This window comes from Coturnix japonica, chromosome 4 (assembly GCF_054131305.1).
Source record: "Coturnix japonica strain WE chromosome 4, WE-NBRP24, whole genome shotgun sequence".
In the NCBI taxonomy this organism is placed as follows: domain Eukaryota; kingdom Metazoa; phylum Chordata; class Aves; order Galliformes; family Phasianidae; genus Coturnix; species Coturnix japonica.
This window is the reverse complement of record NC_140666.1, coordinates 26,412,892-26,432,459: the sequence shown is the minus strand read 5'-3', so window position 1 is coordinate 26,432,459 and position 19,568 is coordinate 26,412,892. Positions and strand designations below refer to the sequence as shown.

The 19,568-nt window shown below is 42.5% G+C and overlaps 1 protein-coding gene across 1 annotated transcript; it reads left to right on the top strand.

The window, feature by feature from the left end:
- Nucleotides 1-1,602: 1,602 nt before the first annotated feature.
- Nucleotides 1,603-6,133, top strand: SFRP2 (secreted frizzled related protein 2). Its single transcript, XM_015861006.3, has 3 exons — nt 1,603-2,195; nt 3,053-3,133; nt 4,501-6,133. The coding sequence occupies exons 1-3, from the start codon at nt 1,703-1,705 to the stop codon at nt 4,803-4,805; spliced, it is 879 nt and encodes a 292-aa protein (XP_015716492.2). The 5' UTR covers nt 1,603-1,702; the 3' UTR covers nt 4,806-6,133.
- The last annotated feature ends 13,435 nt before the right edge of the window (nt 6,134-19,568 follow it).

Here is a 19,568-nt window from a genome sequence, read left to right as displayed (position 1 = left end):
CTCAGTACTTCGCAAAGCAGGCTTAAAATGGACACCAGAAGTCATCTGTGGGGCTCAGTGCCATGGAAGCTGACTGAGGCCAAGAACTACAGATCCGTTGTTCAAAGGAATGAATTGAACACAGATAGATGGCAAGAATATGTGGTGCTGTAGGAAATGGACTGCTTTTAAGCACTTTCACAAGGGGTGTTAGACATCCACGGTATTTGTTTTCAGTGTTTGAGAGACTGGTCTACAGGGAAGTCACACCCATGAGAATGCACTATTAGAAAGGTCCTCCAAACCTTCCCTGAAATGACTGGCACTGGCTTCAAACGGGTACCAGCTGCTAGCCCAGGAAAATATTGCAACCAGTAAACATGGCTGCCCCTAGACCTCTCAGTGGATGCTGCAGGTCCTCTCCCTTTCTTATGCCACAGACAGGGACCAAAACTGGATATATAGGGACTGTGCAACTTACAGAAATTATAAGGGTTTTATGGGAAGGGCTGGCTTCCCATAAAACATCTCTATAAGAAGATATATTCACAGTAGCTGATTAATGAATGTGGTTTACCACAAAATGATACTACACAGACCTACTCTCTTCAATTATAATCCCATAAATAATATTACCGAAAATCCCAGAAATATTCAAGATGCAATAGAGCTGCGCTAGGATCCCAGTGCTTTGTCTGCTGCTTCTCCCTTTATGGCAAATAAGCACAAACTTAATTCCTTGAGGGAGTTTCTAGGTGAAGACAGAAGGGAAAGGGATGTGCCTGCATGGCACAGGGCCAGTCCCATGCTTAGCCCCAGAAGAACATGCCAGGCAATAGGATGTCAAAAACCCTTGGACGCTCAGAGCTGTGGAATAATCCCTGATGTGGAGAGGGCTGTCGGTCCAGCAGCTTTATGTTTGGGGTTTGCCTGGCTTTGTTTGCCTAGCTCTGTCTTCAGCACCTTGCAGGAGAAGGCTGGGCAGGAGGGTTCGGTGCAGGTTTGGAGCTTCTCTGTAGAGGTCCATCCTCAGACCCTCGGGCACAGCTGCGAGAGAGCCCCACGGGCAGGGATGTACCTCCATCGTGGGTAGGGAGCATGCTTGTGGTTCACGTCTTCTACTCCCCCTTGCCCTTCGCAGCCCTGGGTGCTGCAAGTGGGGGGCACTCTGCACCTTCCCACAATGAGCTGGCTTACACCTCCCGGTCCCATGAGCAGATGGTACGGCCCCAAGCTTGGGGAAGTGTGCCGGCGACATCACTTCACCTCCGGCAGCGCACAGACCAAACATGGGCAGGGGGAGACGAGGAGAGAGGAGCGTCCTGCTGCTCCGCATCGGCTCTGGGAGCTGTAGAGCTCAGCTCGAAGCAGCCGCGACCCCAAAGTGGCCCCGCAGCCCCATCTCGGACAAGGGGCTCAGAGGGTTTTTGTTCGCGGGGATGTCCCCCCCTTCCCAACACACACACACTTTTAACGATTTCCTGCCAAAAGACAATCCCCCTGAGCTGAAGCAGAGCAAGAAAGTAGTGACCAATCCTTTCCGGATGGCTGTCACCAAGCTCCTCCCAGCCCCCCTCTCCCCCTGCCATTTGCATACAAAACATCCAGAAAACTCCCGTTTGCCCCCACACCTCTCTGAGCCTCCGTCCGTCCCCGTTGGTCAGGCAGCAGAGCAGCCTGAGCTGGGGCCCGCTCGGCACTCAGCTCAGCCCACCGCCCCGCCATGCCGCGCCGCCTCTGCGCCCTGCTCCTGCTGGTCTCCCAGTGCCTGGGTTCGGCCGCCGGGCTCTTCCCCTTCGGGGAGCCCGACTTCTCCTACAAGCGCTCCAACTGCAAGCCCATCCCCGCCCCGATGCTGCTGTGCCGAGGCATCGAGTACCAGAGCATGCGGCTGCCCAACCTGCTGGGGCATGAGACGGTGCAGGAGGTGCTGGAACAGGCCTCCACCTGGATCCCGCTGGTGCAGAAGCAGTGTCACCCCGACACCAGGAAGTTCCTCTGCTCCCTCTTTGCTCCCGTCTGCATCGACGACCTGGACGAGATCATCCAGCCGTGCCACTCGCTCTGTGAAGAGGTGAAGGAGAGCTGCGCCCCAGTGATGTCTGCTTTCGGCTTCCCCTGGCCCGACATGCTGGACTGCAGCCGCTTCCCCAAGGACAATGACCTCTGCATCCCTCTGGCCAGCAGTGACCACATCCTCCCAGTCACCAGGGAAGGTAAGAGATGGCTGCTCTGATGCCAGGTGCACAGCTCAGTCAGGCTCGAGGAGGTTCTCTCCACAATATCCCAGCCCTGGGAACTACTGCTTTTCCCCACAGCCCTGAAATGAAGTGATATGGGCTCAGCTCTGCAGAGCTGCCCCTCAGGTGTGCTGGGTGGTGAGGCTGGCAGCAATCATCTCCTTGTGGAGAAGGTCTGTGAATCCTGACTGGAGCCACATGGTTCCCTGAGTTAGTAATGAGGGGCATCCTTCTCCTGCAGCAGTCATCAGCAATCAGTATCTTACAGATTGAGAGCAGGGTTGGTCCCTTCTCACTGATGACAGGTGACAGGAGAAGGGGAAATGGCTTTAAGTTGTGCCAGGGTAAGTTTGGGTTAGATATCAGGAAAAACTCATTTATAGAAGGGGTTGTTAAGCACTGGAATAGGCTCTCCAGGGAGGTGGTTGAGTCACTATCCCTGGACGTGTTTAAAAGCCATTTGGATGTGGTGTTCAGGGACTTCATTTAGTGGAGGTTTGTTAATTAGGGTAGTATGGTTGTGAACTCAGTGATCTTTAAGGTCTTTTCCAACCTGAGCGATTCTGTGATTGCTGAAGCGTGGGTTTGGGGAGCTCCTCCCACCCCCTTTTTGCTCTTTTTGTAATAGGGGAAAGAAAAAGAGAGAAAAAGGTTGGTTTAGTGTAAGCCTAAGAGCACCCTCTGTGCTCTCCTCCAGTGGCTTGTGATCAAAGAGAGGGAGAAGGCACACAGTCTGTCCGGCTGGAAAAGCTGTGTTTCCCCAAAGGGTTCCCAACGCCACCTGCTGTTCCTTTCTCCTTGAGCCTGACAAGGTCTGTACCTTGTGTTTGCAGCACCCAAAGTCTGTGATGCCTGCAAGAACAAAAATGAGGATGATAATGACATCATGGAAAACCTCTGCAAAAATGACTTCGGTAAGTGGCAGCAGAGCCCCTCGATAAAAACTTGAGGGATTAGGAGCAGGTAAAACTCCCAGTGGAGTCTGAGAGATGTGTCTGAATAAAGGCAGGGTTTTGTCTCATCTCATCCATCCCAATGCATCTGACCATTCTGGTCAAGAAACACAAAATTGCATCTCTGAGTTAAAAACGGCCCTTTAAAGTCCTTTCATGTGTACTGTTTTGAAGTAGTACTCTTTTATGTGGACACTGCAGGCAAGCTGAATAGAAAATAAAGTGAAAAAAAGGAATCTTTCGTCTAGACTATTGCCTGGGGAGAAGTACAGCAAAGCTTCACTTAGACATATGAGAAAGAGCTGCATGACGTATAGCAAAAAAGAGAAGGTAATGCACAGACAATTGAGGATATAAACTTAATGTGAAGATCTGGAGTTAGAAGAGGATGAGAAAGCCTGTTCAACACAGACAACTGAAGGGCACATTATCCGTATGTTAGCATTTCAGGAGAAAAGGAGAATGAGGAGGGGAATCCTTTTATAATAGGTCAGTATTTATACCTGAGAGGCAGATCTGTACTAGAAATATCTGCGAAAATTCAAAAGCTTCTCTTAAAATGAAAAGAAAAAAAACAACCCAACAACTTGTGGAACTCTGATTGCAGGACATAACTGCTAAAACAGCCAATAGCTTTGGCCTGGCAAACTGTACTCAGATAAATCCTCCTAAAGCTAAATGTGCCCCACAGATTCTTAAAGCATCTTGTATCCCCCTCCTCGTTTTTTCACCAAATCAAATGCAGCTGTTGGACCAATTTGCCCTCTATGGGATCTATTCTTTCAAAGAAACAACAATGTATGTGAAATATCATTTCCTTGCAGGTTTGCCTACAATCCTCTCCAGCCTAATAAATTAAGTTTAGAACTTTTCAGCTGCAGCAGAGATCAGGTTTCAGATTAGGTTTAGGTACTCGCCTCCCCACCACCCCTTCATATTCTTGGATTTCAGGAATACATCCTGTCCCAGCAAAAACTGGAGTGCTGCTTAACATAGCAAAGCTGCCCTCTCTCTGTTTGCAAACAGGAGAAACGCCGAAGAAAATATTAATGTAGGAAGGAAGGAAAAAGGGGAGGGGGAGGGGGAAGGGGAGAAAAGAATCCCCCAAACTCTCAGCCCTAAGGTTGATTCAAACTGAAATGACTTGCATGCCCTTTCTGGCTTTAGAAATGGAGCCACCTGCTGCCTCTTCTGTCAGCCCTGACAGTTTAATTAGCAATAGAGCACCTCCCTCCCCAGGTCTCCTTTATGTGCACTAATGGGAAAAAAACTCTTAATCTCTCTCCCTCTCGCTTCCCCCTCCACCACGGCTCCCCTCGCTCTATTAGCCTTGAAGATAAAAGTGAAGGAGATTGCCTACATCAATGGGGATACCAAGATCACCCCTGAAACAAAGAGCAAGACCATCTACAAGCTGAATGGGCTGACCGAGAGGGATCTGAGGAAAATCGTGCTCTGGCTCAAAGGTGGCCTCCAGTGTACCTGTGACGAGATGAACGACATCAACGTCCCCTACTTGGTCATGGGGCAAAAGCAAGCTGGGGAACTGGTGATCACCTCGCTGAAGCGGTGGCAGAAAGGGCAGCGGGCTTTTAAGCGGTTCTCCCGCAGCATCCGCAAACTGCAGTGTTAGTGGCTTTGGCTGCGTTGGCTTCATCAGCTTCCTCTGTCCTGAGCTCTCCAGGCCTCCCCAACCTTCTTTCTTCAGCCTCTCTGCACCTCAAGAATGCCCTGGCCAGGAGACACAGCAACCAATCTCCGAGAGGGGGAGAGCCCTTCGTTTCTGTACATAGGTTAAATGTAATAAAAATATATATATCATGACTATTTTGGGGAAGTATTAAACTATCTCGCTTAACAGTTGTTTTTTTTTTTTTAATTTTTTTTTTTTTTTTTAATGGTTGCAAATGTGACTCTTATCTGAGGTTTTTCCCTCTTCATTTTGGTAATGCTGGTTCATTTATATTGCTGCCTTTCTGTATACATGGATGTTTGTTGTGCAAAAGTAGGAGACGGAGAAAGACAGATGTGTGCGACTGGCCTGTCACAAGGTATACTATTCTTTCACTGAGGTGACATGGCTTGCCATCTATATTAAATTTATATAGGCCATGTTACAACTCTTGCATGTGATACATAGGCACCAGTAAGGGTATATTAACCATTCTCAAGTTTTATCTTCCTCAAGACTCAGCCCATTAGTTAGAAGAAAAAACAACAACAAACAAACAAAAAACAGGTTTTGGAACTGGTTTATCTGAGTGCAACATTTTCTTATTATTTTGCAAATTAAGCCATCTGTAGCCTAATTGTAACATACCTAGTGGTTAACCTGAAAGAGTTGTAAAATATTGCTTTAATTAACCTTGTAAATACTCCAGATAAATGTTATATTCTTGTATATAAACTTTACATCATAGTTTTCCCCTTGTCTTGATTTGTTCTGGGACAAATTCACTTTAATCTGTTTTGGGAGAAAGGTGTTCACCTGAGCTTTGTCATGGCAAAGCAGGGTTCACCCTCCTACACCAAATAACCAACAGTCACCAACAGTGAAACTTCTAATGCTGGCTGCAATTAAAAAAAGCACACAGTACCTCATTTCCCCAAAGACGAACCCATGTAACATGAAAGTTGGGGTACGCTTACGTCATTTTAACATTGAGCTCTTCGAGATGAAAGGTTTTCTGTGGTTTCTTTGACTGCCTACAATTTCATCCCATCCCAGAAGACCGCTGATGTGGAATAGCAATGAAATGAACTGCTTAAAAATCATACCCGTTTATCCATTTCTTACACTTGAAAAAGTTGCATTAAGGAATCCAAGAATAGACAAAAACCTGATATGTAACTAACAATTCAGAGTAATTTAAATGGTAGAACAAAGTATGTTTTGTGTGCACTTTCACTATTTCTATTTAGAAAATAAACCATTTGCACTACCCTAATAGTGTAACTAGAGCAATGTCTTTCAGCATTTTTCTTACAAATGCAATCTATGGAAGAGCATTACCTGCTAGAGTTTTATTATACTTATCCTGGATGGGCCTTTGAACATCTTCTACAGAAAGATACCCATGGCAGGGAGCTAGAACAAGATGGTCTTTAACATTACTGACAACCAAACCACTTCATGAGGTGCTGTGAAAAATAATCTTACTTCCCAGTGCTGCCATGCATATAAAGTTCCTTTTACTCACATTAAGAAGATGACAAGCCCAGTACTTACAAGGACAATGCTTTATGTTAGCCATTCACTGAGAGAATGCAAATCCAACCCAAGATTTTTTTTAGACGTAAATAGTCATAATAATTTCATATTGTGATTTTTCAGCTATTGGGATTGACAGAAAATAGACTAAAGATCATCATGTTAAATTTGTTTTAGAAAGAATCTTATTTGCCCTCTTCCCAAGTCTTCATGAATTTACTATATGCCATACAAACAATGGTAGGACTTTGAGCAAACAAGACAAGATCAATCCTCACAAACATCCTCAGAAATATAGCAGTAACAGTGAAAAAAAAAGAAACCTAAGTTCCAAACTGGTTCTTCAGGTTCTGTGAAACAGTATCTATTTAAAGTCCAATATCAGTATCTATTTAAAGTTCAATTTGCTGAAATTAACATCTTTAACATTTATCTTCTGAATGGACCTAGCTTCCCAGGAACAGATTTGAGTCTTCTCACACTTGGGAGTAACTACTTTCATATCCATACTGTGTCCCTCATCATCCCAATGTCACATAAATACCCGTCTCCCTCAGCACATCACCTAACACCTGTCACTAAATGGGTCTTGGAGATATTAGAGGGAACTAGCTCACAGAAAGAGGGCAGGCGGCTGGAGACAAGCCTGCAGAAAAATCAGATTGTGCCACCTGGTGAAGGAAAGTGCTTTGAAGAGGCAGCAGTTGCAATGCAGTCTCTGTGGATCAAAACCAAACAACCAGGACTGCTCCATACAGCCTGCCTAACTGACACTAAGTCCTCTTAGAGCAACCACAACACTGTCTTAATTGGGCTATCTAGAAGGTAGCAGTAATGATGCTGATGAAGACAGACAGGTCACAAGTTCCTCACTCTGGGGTCATACGGAGGCGAAGACTACACAACAGACTTATACTTAAATGGTTTGGATGTACGAAAAGACATTATCTACAACCAACATTGCTCTGTCTTAAAAAGAAGAAAAAAAATATTCTTCTTCCACCACAAAATAAACACTCTTACACCAGCAAAATCATGGAAGAAAACAAGAATAAAATGGATCTGCCAACATTTGAATCTGCTAGTATAATTGATGTCCAGGTTTAGTAGCATTCTATCCTGACAGATTAAGCCTTCTGCATGTGGCCCTGGATGGACTCACTAGGATAGTCCAACCTCAGGGTGAGCTGGCAGAGGTGGAGTTACCTTTCACATAAACAGGGTTTGGGCAAACATGAAGAGTAATAGTCACATTTTCTGAGCTGAGCTGTTCTAACATCACTGTGGGAAAAGATTCTCCACACTGAGGAGAGAGAGCATCAGGGTTAGCATCACACAACCCATTCCCAAAGGTGTATAAGCCAGACACTGCAAATTCTTCAACCAAAAATTAGAATTTCTGAGTCGCAGCCTGAGGAAACTTCATTTGGCAGATGCTGGTAAAGAAGTAAATACATACATCTTTCACATTTTTACCCTTACTCTTATTCACTCAACAATGACTGAAAATCTCTGATTATGCCATGCAGAGAGTGAAACAAACATGTAAAAAGTGATCGGGACTTGCTACTCCTGATCAGTGTTTTGTATTTAGCGTGGAGTGATTTCATTACCTGGTATGGTGTGATTCAGTTTTATCAGAAGTTTGTTTCCAACTGATGGAAAAACACAACTTACTGTTGCATTTTTTAGACACTTTTTGTCTTCCTCTAATTAAAAAAAAAAAAACAAAAAACAACAAAAAAAAATAAAACACTGTTGGGCAGCCAACTGTGTAGCTCCATTGTATTTGCTTTCATAAAAACTATAAAGGCAGTTGACTACAATGGATTAGTTTAAGAAATGATACTTAATTTATACAGAAGTTCCTGTTTCAGTTTCTCAGACTGCCTTCAAAAAACAGGCATTAACTTCCCTGCTCTGTAGATCAGGAAAATGAGGCACAGTGAGGTAAAATAACTCACTCAGAAGCCATCCAGCAAGTCCTCTGCAGTCATGAAAAGAAGTGTGTATAATCAAGGCAGCACTGTGATTATAAACCAAGGCTCCCCCCAACTTCTCATTTTCCCCAAGTGTATAAGAAATATTAAAAAAAAAAAAAAAAGTTTGTCCAAATTCAAATTTTAAACCTAACCAACAATCCTCTACCTCATAATTTCCTGGTACCTGCCATAGCATGAGAGATCCACAAGAAGGTGGCAGAACAGCCTTTTGTCTGCTGCTTCTGCTCTGCCCTCACCAACTCCCAAGTCTTGTGAGTCCTCATGATGTGGCTGCTGTTGGTAACACTGGAGGAGGAGCGATGGCTTGATCACTTCCAGAACAGTAGGTGGTCTCCCTCAGGTTAGGCAGCCCAAGCGTTTTGCTTTGGAGCCAGAAGTTCTTATTTCTAGGCTTCAGAGGTATGTCCCTATGATTTATTTACACATTGCCTTCTTATCAGCAGAGCAGATTCAGTACTGCCTGTCTGATGACACAACCACAGGAATGAATCTTGTTTGCCTCTAAACAAAGAGTGCAAGATATTCACATCATAGGAATCCAAGACCTCAAGCTGCCTTACAAACATAAATTAGCCCATGCTACATCCCTATGGGGTGAGGTTTAATAGAATAACATTTTCCAAATGCATGCAGCCCCTTCAGAGTGAGCAGTGGGCTCCTAAATCACCTAGATACCTTGGAAAATATGAGCCGCTATCTCAGAGCAGAGTTGCAGGCGACTAGTGGAGGTCAGCCAACAAGCCTGTCTCCCAGCCAGGAGGAGCACCTCAGCAATCAGCCAGCCAGCCCATTGTTCTCACAGCCATCAGTATAACTCCAACACAGAAAGCTGCACAGCAACACAGCTGGTGGAGCTAACTTCAAAACCAGCTGATGTAGGCACAGGAAAACTGTCCAGCAAGACAGACCAACATAGGTTAGGTGTTGTGCTCAATGCCTTATGTAACAGACATAACTAAGAGTGTATATGCCACTTAAAACCTACAGTAAGGTGCTTTAGTGGCTGTAGGACTCATATCACTGGGCACACACTGAGCTATTAATCATTTTAGTTTAGTCTGAGGCACAAACCTGAATTAAGTTAGGCCACTTTACTAAGCAAAACAGTAGCTTAGGTATAATAAGTGATGAGTTTGGAGAGGTAGATTTTCAGAAACTAGGGCAACCCAAAAAATCAGAAAGATGAACTGTAATTTAAGAATTAGAGAAGGGGGATATTAATTTGTTTTGAACAAGGGAAGAAAATGATTTTACAGGTAATCTTATAGCCTCCCCTAACCTCTTTGTTTCCATCAGAGCTGGATTCTTCAATTTAAGAAAACTTTCAAGGTTCTCATTTACATTCTATGATCTATAACTGCAATATCCCAGAGATATGAACAGTGCTTTTTTTGCTCTTGTTGTTTAAACACTATGGGGATTTTTGAAACAGAGCATGGATTTTCAAGCGTCCACATCACTGAAGCATAAATTCTATTCCCAACATATCTTTAGGTTTTGATTTCCAAGGATGTTACACAACAACAGGACCAAAAATTATTTTTGCTGGAGGCAGAATAATATAGCATCTAATGCTATTATATGCTCACAAAAGTTTATCCACTACTTGAGATACTACATACGTTTAAAAACTTGGTATCACATATGCCCTCAATATATTTAATGTACTTGGCATCCAAGAATTTTGGAAACAAGATTTAGCTGCTGAAAATGTGAGCATACAGAGGCACCACAGTCTGATCAACAAGCTTGAAATTTTAAATGACCTTAACCCTTTTGTTCCAGCATTTCACTACAAGATATGACTTGCAAGGAGACTGAAATAGAACACCCTGACTTCTTCACAGAAACAGCCTTCAGATATTCATTAAATCAGTCTCTCAATCCAGTACTGAGATTTAGAAGTCTTGCTGGAAGGTTAGCATTCCCTTTCTCATCTACTTGATGAAGACACAGTCAGCAGCAGAGAAGAGTTGTATGCTTCCGACAAAACAATTCAGCAGCATTCAACAACTGTATTCATCAGTGAGACTGGCCTGGTAACAACTGTAATACCATGCAGCTGGAAGAAGTAGTACAGAAGTACTAAACAGAAAGCTGTAGAATTGTAGAATCACAGAATGGCCTGGGTTGAAAAGGACCACAATGATCATCCAAGTTTCAACCCCCCTGCCATGGGCAGGGTTGCCAACGACCAGAACAGGCTGCCCAGAGCCTAATCCAGCCTGGCCTTGAACGCCTCCGGGGATGGGGCATTCACAAACTCCTTGGGCAACCTGTTCCAGTGCATCACTACCCTCTCTGAGAAAAACTCCCTCCTAATATCTAACCTAAACCTCCCTCGTCATTAGGTTCTCATGGGACCACTTCTCCAGCCTGTCCAGGTCCCTCTGGATGGCTTCCCTTCCCTCCAGTATATCAACTGTACCGCTCAGCTTGGTGTCATCTGCAAACTTGCTGAGGGTACACTTGATGCCATCATCTATGTCACTGATGAAGATGTTGAAGATAACCAGTCCTGAGAGACACTGCTTGTGAGCGGCCTCCACCCTGACACAGAACCATTGATCACAACCCTTTGGCTGCAGCCAGCCAGCCAATTCCTAATCCATTGAACAGTCCATCCTTCAAATCCATACCTAGCCAATTCAGAGAGAATGGTGTGGTGAGGGACCACGTCAAAGGCTTTGCAGAAGTCCAGGAAGGTGACACCCATTGCCCTTCCCCTGTCCATTGAAGCCATCACTCCACCATAGACGGCCACCATATTGTTCAGCCAAGATCTGCCCTTGGTAAAGCCACACTGGCTGCCTCAAAACACCTCTTTGTCTTCTATGTGCCTTAAAACACCTTCTTGGAGCATCTGCTCTATGGTCTTCCATAGTAGAGGCTAGCCTCACCAGCCCATAGTTCCCCAGATCTTCATTTCTCCCTTTCTTAAAACTGGGAGTAATGCTTCCCTTTTTTCGGTCACCAGGGACTTCAGTAGACAGCCATGATTTTTCACGTATGATGGAGAGTGGCTCAGCAACCACATCAAACATCTCTCTCTGAACCCTAGGATGGTTATCATTCAGCCCCATGGGCTTATATACACTAAGTATTATGAGGAGGTCTCAGATTTGTTGCAGTGATACAGTAGGAAGGAATCCGCTCCTCTCACCCACACCTAGAGCTTCAGGATCCTGGCACACACAGGGAGGGGCCTGACCAAAAGTAAAGACCAAGACAGAGCACTTATCTAATACCTCAGCTTTTTCCACATCTGAGGAAGCCAGTTCTCTGTCCTGATTTATCACAGGGGGAACACTCTTCTTTATCTATCTCCTTACAGTAACGTATCTGAAGAACCCCTACTTGCTATTTTTCACATCCCTTGTCAACTTCAACTCAAGTCACCTACATAATGACATTTCTCAAATGGAATGTGGAACAAAGATTGAATCTTCTCTTATGTGAAGGTCAAGAGGACCACATGAGACATCTAGAACCAGGACTACATTACAGCACATATCCTCCACTGATAAATACTCTTGATAAGGTGAAGCACCAAGGTCCAGGCCCACTGCATTTGCAAACTGAGCTTCCCTCCGGCTTGTCTGTCTCCCACAGTCATTCTGTCTTTGATCCTCTCAAGGAGAAAGAGGAACCAGAAGAGCTTGTGGAAAACGTTACACACAGCAGCACTCAAAAAAGAGATAAGAATAAGGTGCTGGTGAACATCGTAACAGCATAACCTAATTGAGAGTGAGATTCTCATCTAGCTGGTGTGCCATTTCTGACACACTACTGACAGGATGGCACAGAAACAGCCTTTAAAACAAAGAAAGTAGAACAAGGGAGAAGAGCTGCTCCTGCTCAAAATCCAGTGAGAAGAGAAATATTTTGAATAGAATAGTTCTCTACTGAAACTACTGGTCTATGATAGTACTTAAATAGCTGACAAAGTAGGAAGAAAATATATACTTGTATAGAAATAAAACAGCGGATGCTACCTTGAATTAAAAACAGAAACCTTGACTGTCAGTGCAAAAAGATAGAAGCAGACAACAGACTGCAGTCAGGGTGCTGGCATTGTCACTGTACAGCATCAGGCAAATGGTCAAGTGCAGAGTCCAGTGAAACGTGTGGCAGACACTGAATGGCTGACAGCTGGAAATGTTGGGAGCATTTGCCATCAGGAGGAGAAAGCTTATGTCAGCTGGAAAATAGCCTGGATGTGTGTTGCTAGGGCAGCAGAGTAGGTTTTGACAGATAAAAGTGTTGGTGAGCAATGACTAGAGATAAGAGTGCAAATCCCTGGGAAAGCAGAGGAAGGCTGGCTCTTCAAGTTTATCTTTAGAGATAGGGATGCAACAGATCACAGTGAACCCCCAGTTTGGGGCAGGGACTTGCCTCACCCTTAAGTCTTCTGCTGCTCCCTTAACCCCAGAACAGAGTTGTTAATCTGACATTTCTTGCTTATTCTCCCTGTTACAGTATAAATCCTACAGGTAGCAGGGAGGTTGCCAGGGCAAAGGCAAGGAAAGAAAATATATTTGGGAATAGTCAGATTTGATAGGCTTGACCTTGAGTGACCAAAGATCGCATGCACTTAGGTCTGCACCTGACAAAGCTTCCTCTTCTTGTATTTTACTTACTTCTGGAGGCATTTAGAGTTAACAACAATGACATAGCAGATGCATCTTTAAATTGAGCCTGAGAAAAACATCCTGAAAAAAATAGAGAGGAAAAAGAAATGAATGTTATTAATTAAGAATGCTAAAATGCAGGAAGGATACCCAGGAGGGGTGTAAAATGCATGCTGTCCAGATAGACTGAGAAGTAATGCCTTGTTAGTAGCTAGGTTACTCCAGAGACAGTAAAAACACTATGGGGGGGAAAAATAGCTTGTAAAGGGTTACTTTCTCCTTTTTAACACGTTTCCCCAATCAGAAATCTCTTGAAAAAATGCAATATAAAAGTTAGAGTGTTAGTGGAGGTTTCAGATAGATAAAAAACCCACCATCTCTCTTGGTTGGTCTTTGTGCTACAAGAAGTTCCTTCAATCAAGTATGGATTACTGGACTTTTTTTCATTGTTTATTGGTTTGAATGACTGAAATAAATTGGGTTAATTCACGTCATGAATGCCTTTTTTTCTTCCAAGGTTGTGGGTTCACAACTCTGTAATTCAATATCATGGTTTCAGTAGCAGATTTGCAAGTCATCAATGGCATCAGCTACATTCGCACACTCACAAGTAGGCATGTGGGACAAGGTGGCACACTTGCCCAGGTTGTGTGTTTATATCAGTCCTCTTCTATCTCTTGTGCTCTGTGTACTAGCTTAAATCAAAAGTTTAAGTACCTAGAGGTTTTATCAGCTATATATTTCAGGGGAGACTATTCTGGGTGTTTCATTCTTGACCTTTGCTACTGAAGATTTTCTAGATTATATGAATTTATAAAGGAAATCAGATAAAGATGGAATTAGGCTATGGCCTAATGACTGGGTTACTCAACCTGCGTAGCAGTAGGAGGAGAAGATCTAAGGGGCTGCAGACCACATCTGATCTTCTGTCTCCCTCTTGACCCTGTAAATATATGTCACAGTCCCATGTCAGACTCACAGTTAAAGGAAATGGAGCATAAGATACTTGACTCGTGCATCTGATTTTACTTCATTGATCTTTTGGGGATTTTTTTTTTTTTTAATCTGGATACTGTAAGAAATAGAGTCCCATTCCACCATACTTTGATTCCAATGGTAAGACTTTCACTTGAGTGCTAGGTGAACCTTACTACAGTCTTGAAGTGCTTCAAAGTCTTGAATTTTAAGTCACTAACATCCCAGGTAAGTTGCCTTACTCATTCAACTAGTAGATACAATAGGAGAGCTGGGACTACTTCCCTCTCATGTTTATGATCTCATCCTCTCCTTTCATTGAATGCACCTGGAAACCAAATGAAACAGTTTGCCAGGTGTTAAAAAACAAAAACAAAAAACAACAACAACAAAGCATTTCAATAACCCCAAATCAGTTCTTGGTGATGTGCTGACAGTTCTAAAGGAATGAAGTTTCCTTTCAGTCTGTAACCATTCTTTTCAGTTCAGATGCCAAAATGCTTTTAAACCCAGCAACTATTTGTGCAGCCCTATAAATTAGGTTTACCAAATGAAACAATTTGTGAGCCTGTAGCCTACGGAAATTTCAATTGTTGCTGTGACAGTGCATTGTTTAAGTAATAAGAAAATGATTCCAACTATTGTAAGTATTTGCAATACAAATGTGGAGCACATTGATGCTATCCTACTAATAATGAAAGCTATAAAAAGATTGAAAAGCCGTTCTGCAAAGGAGACCACACACTTATTAATCTGATGTATTCTTTTCATTGCTATTGAAATGCAATATTAAAATAAAATCTAAGTGAACAGGAAAATGTGCCCCTGCACTGATGAATTTGGGGGAAATCAAAACATACAGATGCATTGCTCTGCTTGGCTTAAGCAGGTAAGCACCTGAATAAATACACGAATAGAACAATTAGTGAATTTAAAGTATATCACTAGACTAGAATACTGTTTGAATTACTGAATGAAGCTGTTGGATTAGCAGCATAATATTGTGAAACCAAATTGAGTTTCCAAATGATTATGCTTCCAATTGGAATCAATCATAAACGTCTGTCTTAGGAAAACTGAACAGAAAAAGTCAGAAGAGGCGTTCAAACCACATCTTAATATATGCTATAATCTTGAAATGTAACTAATCTCCTTAGGACTGTAATATTTCCAAGTGGTACTGACTTAAACGTTGCACCTCAGATTTAGCTACGAAGCTTTAGAGAAGAGCAAGAGGCCAGATGTTTATAAACTCTTTTCAGGTTACAATTTAGTTACGGTTACAGGGTTAGACAATGCACTCTCGTTTAGTCCTCCAACTGACTAGCTTAACCATTATTTGCCACTACACTGGGCGTATGCACCCTGCTGGCTGCTGCTGTCCGATGCCGCGTCATCTATTTCCCTGCCACTGCTAGACTGAGGCTGTCCCATTCATCCCTTAGACAGCCTTCTTTCAGGGAAGCATTGTGGGCTCAACAGACCTCTTTGTTGGAGCTCTATTTACACCACCATTTTTTTGTTGCTCAGATTGTGAAGGGAAACAACAGAAGATGGAGAGGAGACGGACTGCTAACACAGTGGACCAGAAGTCATCAACACTGGTTCTTTGAAGTGACACACACAGTAAACATGGAAACAGCAACAATACGTGAAGTAACCTGGTGGTCTACGTTCAATTCTCAATAGACACGTGTATCTGTATCTACAAAAAGTCACCATCGTAATCAGCAGTAACTAGCAACTTTCCTTGTTATTGACAAAGATCCACAGCATAATTATTCACCCAGCTCCTATTGACTATAATGGGATTTAGCTGGATAAATCCCCATGTAACTGTTTGAAAATTTGGGAGCTTTGGGACAGTCTGCTAGGAGGTGCAGAACTGAATAAACACTAAATGGAACACGCTCCCTTTTGAATACAACTAAAACGTAGAGGCAAGGATTGTGAGCATTTGACTCAATTGCTGCTGTCCCAATGCTATTTTAGAGGCAGAAATTTCCCACCCTGCAGCAGAGCAGGACATAGGCTGTGTGCCTCTCTGAGGCAGGCATTAGCCCCAAGGCTCACTTCTGTCTAGTAAAACACTGGATGATATTGAAATTTGAAGATGTTTAATTTCCTTCAATTCAACAAGATCTAAGCATGCACACAGCTACCCTGCTGCATGGATTTTAGTGTGATCCAAGATGTAGGATGTATGCTGTTGGCATGCAGGGCCTTCGGTTGTCTGAGAGGTTGTAGCTTCAGGAGCTGTCTGCAGACACACCATGCTGCTCAGCAGCTGCATTGCCACAAGTCATGGGTTTCTTGGTGCCTTCCCATTCTGTTACCATTTTCTGAGGCACTGATGCCTTTGGCAAGATGAATGTAGCCAGAGGCAAAAGTGATGCTGTTCTTCTGCAATAATAATTCCCCAGTGGACAGATGCCAGATAGCACTGTTATGCAAGACAGTTCTACCATGGCTCCACTACAAGCCTTCCCAAAGATTTTATCATTCCCCACATTCTGGGGTCCTGGAACTACTAAAATCACAATGCTTTTATTTTATGAAATGAACATTTTTAGTTTTCCACTTCTACAGGGAAAAACAAAACAAAACAAAAAACAGAACACAAAAAGCAAAACAAAACCAAACACCTCTAATAGCTGAGAAATTAAAAGTGACTGAGAAGATCTGTCACATTACTGTTGAAATTTCCTATCTATAAATGAGTCACATCACTAGGGTAAGTAGAGGGATCAGCTTTTGGATTGTCATTGTTTCAAGTAAAGATATTTACTACTCTAATTTTTGCACATGAGAAGAAACACATTTCCATATCTTGCTATTTAGCCCTTGACTGGGGTGCTTTGCTGCTTTTTAAGAGCACCTCCTTCACAAATGTTCCTATTTTATGACAATATCCAGAGGCTGGACATAAAACAGACAATCCACAGAGCACAGCATGTGCATGCATATTTTAGTACACAGAAATTTGCACTTTTAATTTTAACCAGTGCAAATGACAATTAAAAGCAACAGTCTTTCAACTTCTGCTAGAAGAGATCCCATTTTCATTTTATAGGGTATTTAGAAATACAACATTTTATTGCCTAAATAGGGGAACAATTTTCAGTCATTCAAGCTTCTAGTGAAACCAGCTGATGTCCATCTTGCTTTGTTCTTTGATCACAAATATATCCAATATTTTTATTTATTTTACTTTCTTGGTAAATTGTATGCACCATTAGATTTAAAAATATGTTCACTAGTTACTATTATTTTCCTAATGGATTTTGCCTTCCAGCATTGTATTACAGTTATCACATACAGAGAATTTACTAAAGTTATCTGATAGACCTGCACTGGAGCTTCAGTCATTCTGAAATGGATTCTCTGCATAACATGAGCCAACAGCTTATGCAGAAACATTCCTTTATTTCCTAGTCTCACTTCAGTCTGCATAGCCACATTTATATAAAACAAAAAAGGAGAGGAAAAAAGTGGGATGAAAATATATACAAATTTTTGTTTGAGTATTTCTACTTTGATAAATGCTCTTTAGACTTTCAAATTTTGACCAGTACAAATGACCAGTACAGAAACTTATGTGAAATCACAAAAACAAAACAAAAAAAATCAAATGTAACTCATTGTACTTATAAATGCATAAACAGATTAATAAAAATTATATGCACTCACATGGAAATCAGATATCATTTCCTCTAGCAGATAAGGCTTTCCCCTTCCACCACTGGCTGATTTTATTTACTTACATTATTGTAATATAATTTGTGTTGTAGGGGATGCACAGCCCTGCAACATACTGAGTTTACATATCAATCAGCACTTTCCACTGGGGGCAACATTTTAAAGAAAGCACAGAAATGATGAGGACACACTTACAGAAAGGTTTTTTGAACAGTTGTTTATGTCAGAATCACCAGTGTACTGATACTTAGCCCATTCAATCATAGAACCATAGTGCTTTTTTCAACCTTCATGGTTCTAAGATCATTCAGTCCAACCCCAACCCATCACCACAATATGCATGGACCACATCTCTGAGCAGTACAACACCATGTTTCTTGAACCCCTTCAGGGACAGTGACACCCTGACCCCACTGGCAGCCTGTGTCAATGTTTCACCACTCTTTCTAAGAATAAATATTTCCTAATATCCAACCTGAGCCTCCTCTCCTGCAACTTAATGCTATTTCCTCTTTTCCCTGTTACCGAGGGAAAAGAAACTGAACACAAAGACACAATCACAATTTTTTTGTTACAGTTACCCTCTATCTGTGGCAGCAACCAGCCAGCAGGTATCAGTTTGTTAAGCCACCACATCTGAACAGCACTGCTGCAAACTCAAGTTCCAAGCATCAATATGCAGGTCTCTGTACAATGGACCACCACTGGGCATCTTCACAGGACGTCTCCCAGACAGACTAAGTCCATGCTTCTCTTCACCATGTATAGCTTAACTACTTGTATATAAATATATAATTACAGTTTAATTCAGCTATGGCCCAGTACATTTGTAAAGGTACATTATCATACACATGAACTCCAGAAGCAAGTCCTGCTTTCACGGTACCTGCTGACTTGTACTAGAATGTCAAAGCCTATACTTGACTGTACAATTAACAAACATACAGTTTGCAGAGTGACATGGTTAGGATGGTATTGCTTTGTAGCTAGAAAGATTATCAATGTGGAAAAAATAATAAAAAATAAATGGAACAGAATGCTCACCCGTGTTCTAGGCTTGCAGTAAAAAACTCCAAAGAGAGATATCTCCAGAAAGAAATCTTTCCTCAGTGGCAATCCACCTTTAAATGGGATCCAGGAGAGGTACAGCCAGGCTCCATCCTTTCCAGCCTCACAGATGAATTGCCTTCACCTGTGCTCCCACAACTGACTCATTACTCATATCAGGTGATCAACCAATAGTTCAGGCCATAATTCAACATTTCCCATACACACCATTCCTTCACTGTGTGAACCAATGATTAAGTTAGCTAGAAGGTGAGTCTTCCCTAATACAGAGATTCAACACATTGTAATGCTTACACAATTGCCCATAGAAATGCGGGCTGACACAATTTAAGATGGGAGATGATCAGTGTATGGTGATATAGTTATGCAGCCACAGATATCTGACCAAAGGATGGGGTGCAGGCAGCCGGGGCATGCTCCAGTACAAGACAAAGTGTAGGCTCAGGATATTGCCTGTATCTTGCCCTGGAGAGGCACTGAAAGAAAGGATTTCTTTCTGGAGTCCCCTCTGTGGTGGAGTTTTTCCCTGTGAACATAGAATCTTCTGATATGGATAAGCAATCTTCTTCCCTTCTCTTATAGTACCTTTCTATCATGCTGATCCTGTGTTACTACATCTCTAGTGAAACACCTTTTCCTGTCATATTGCTCTGTCTAATTGTTGCAAACTAATCATGAACTTCCTTTTGAAAATAAAAATTACCGGATCTGTTCTTTCTGTCAGCTTAGTCAGTTGCTCAGCAAAACAAATCAGAGAGTATCTTTGTAGCTGTTGTAGTGCAGTGCTTCTCCTTAGGTATGGTCTGTGT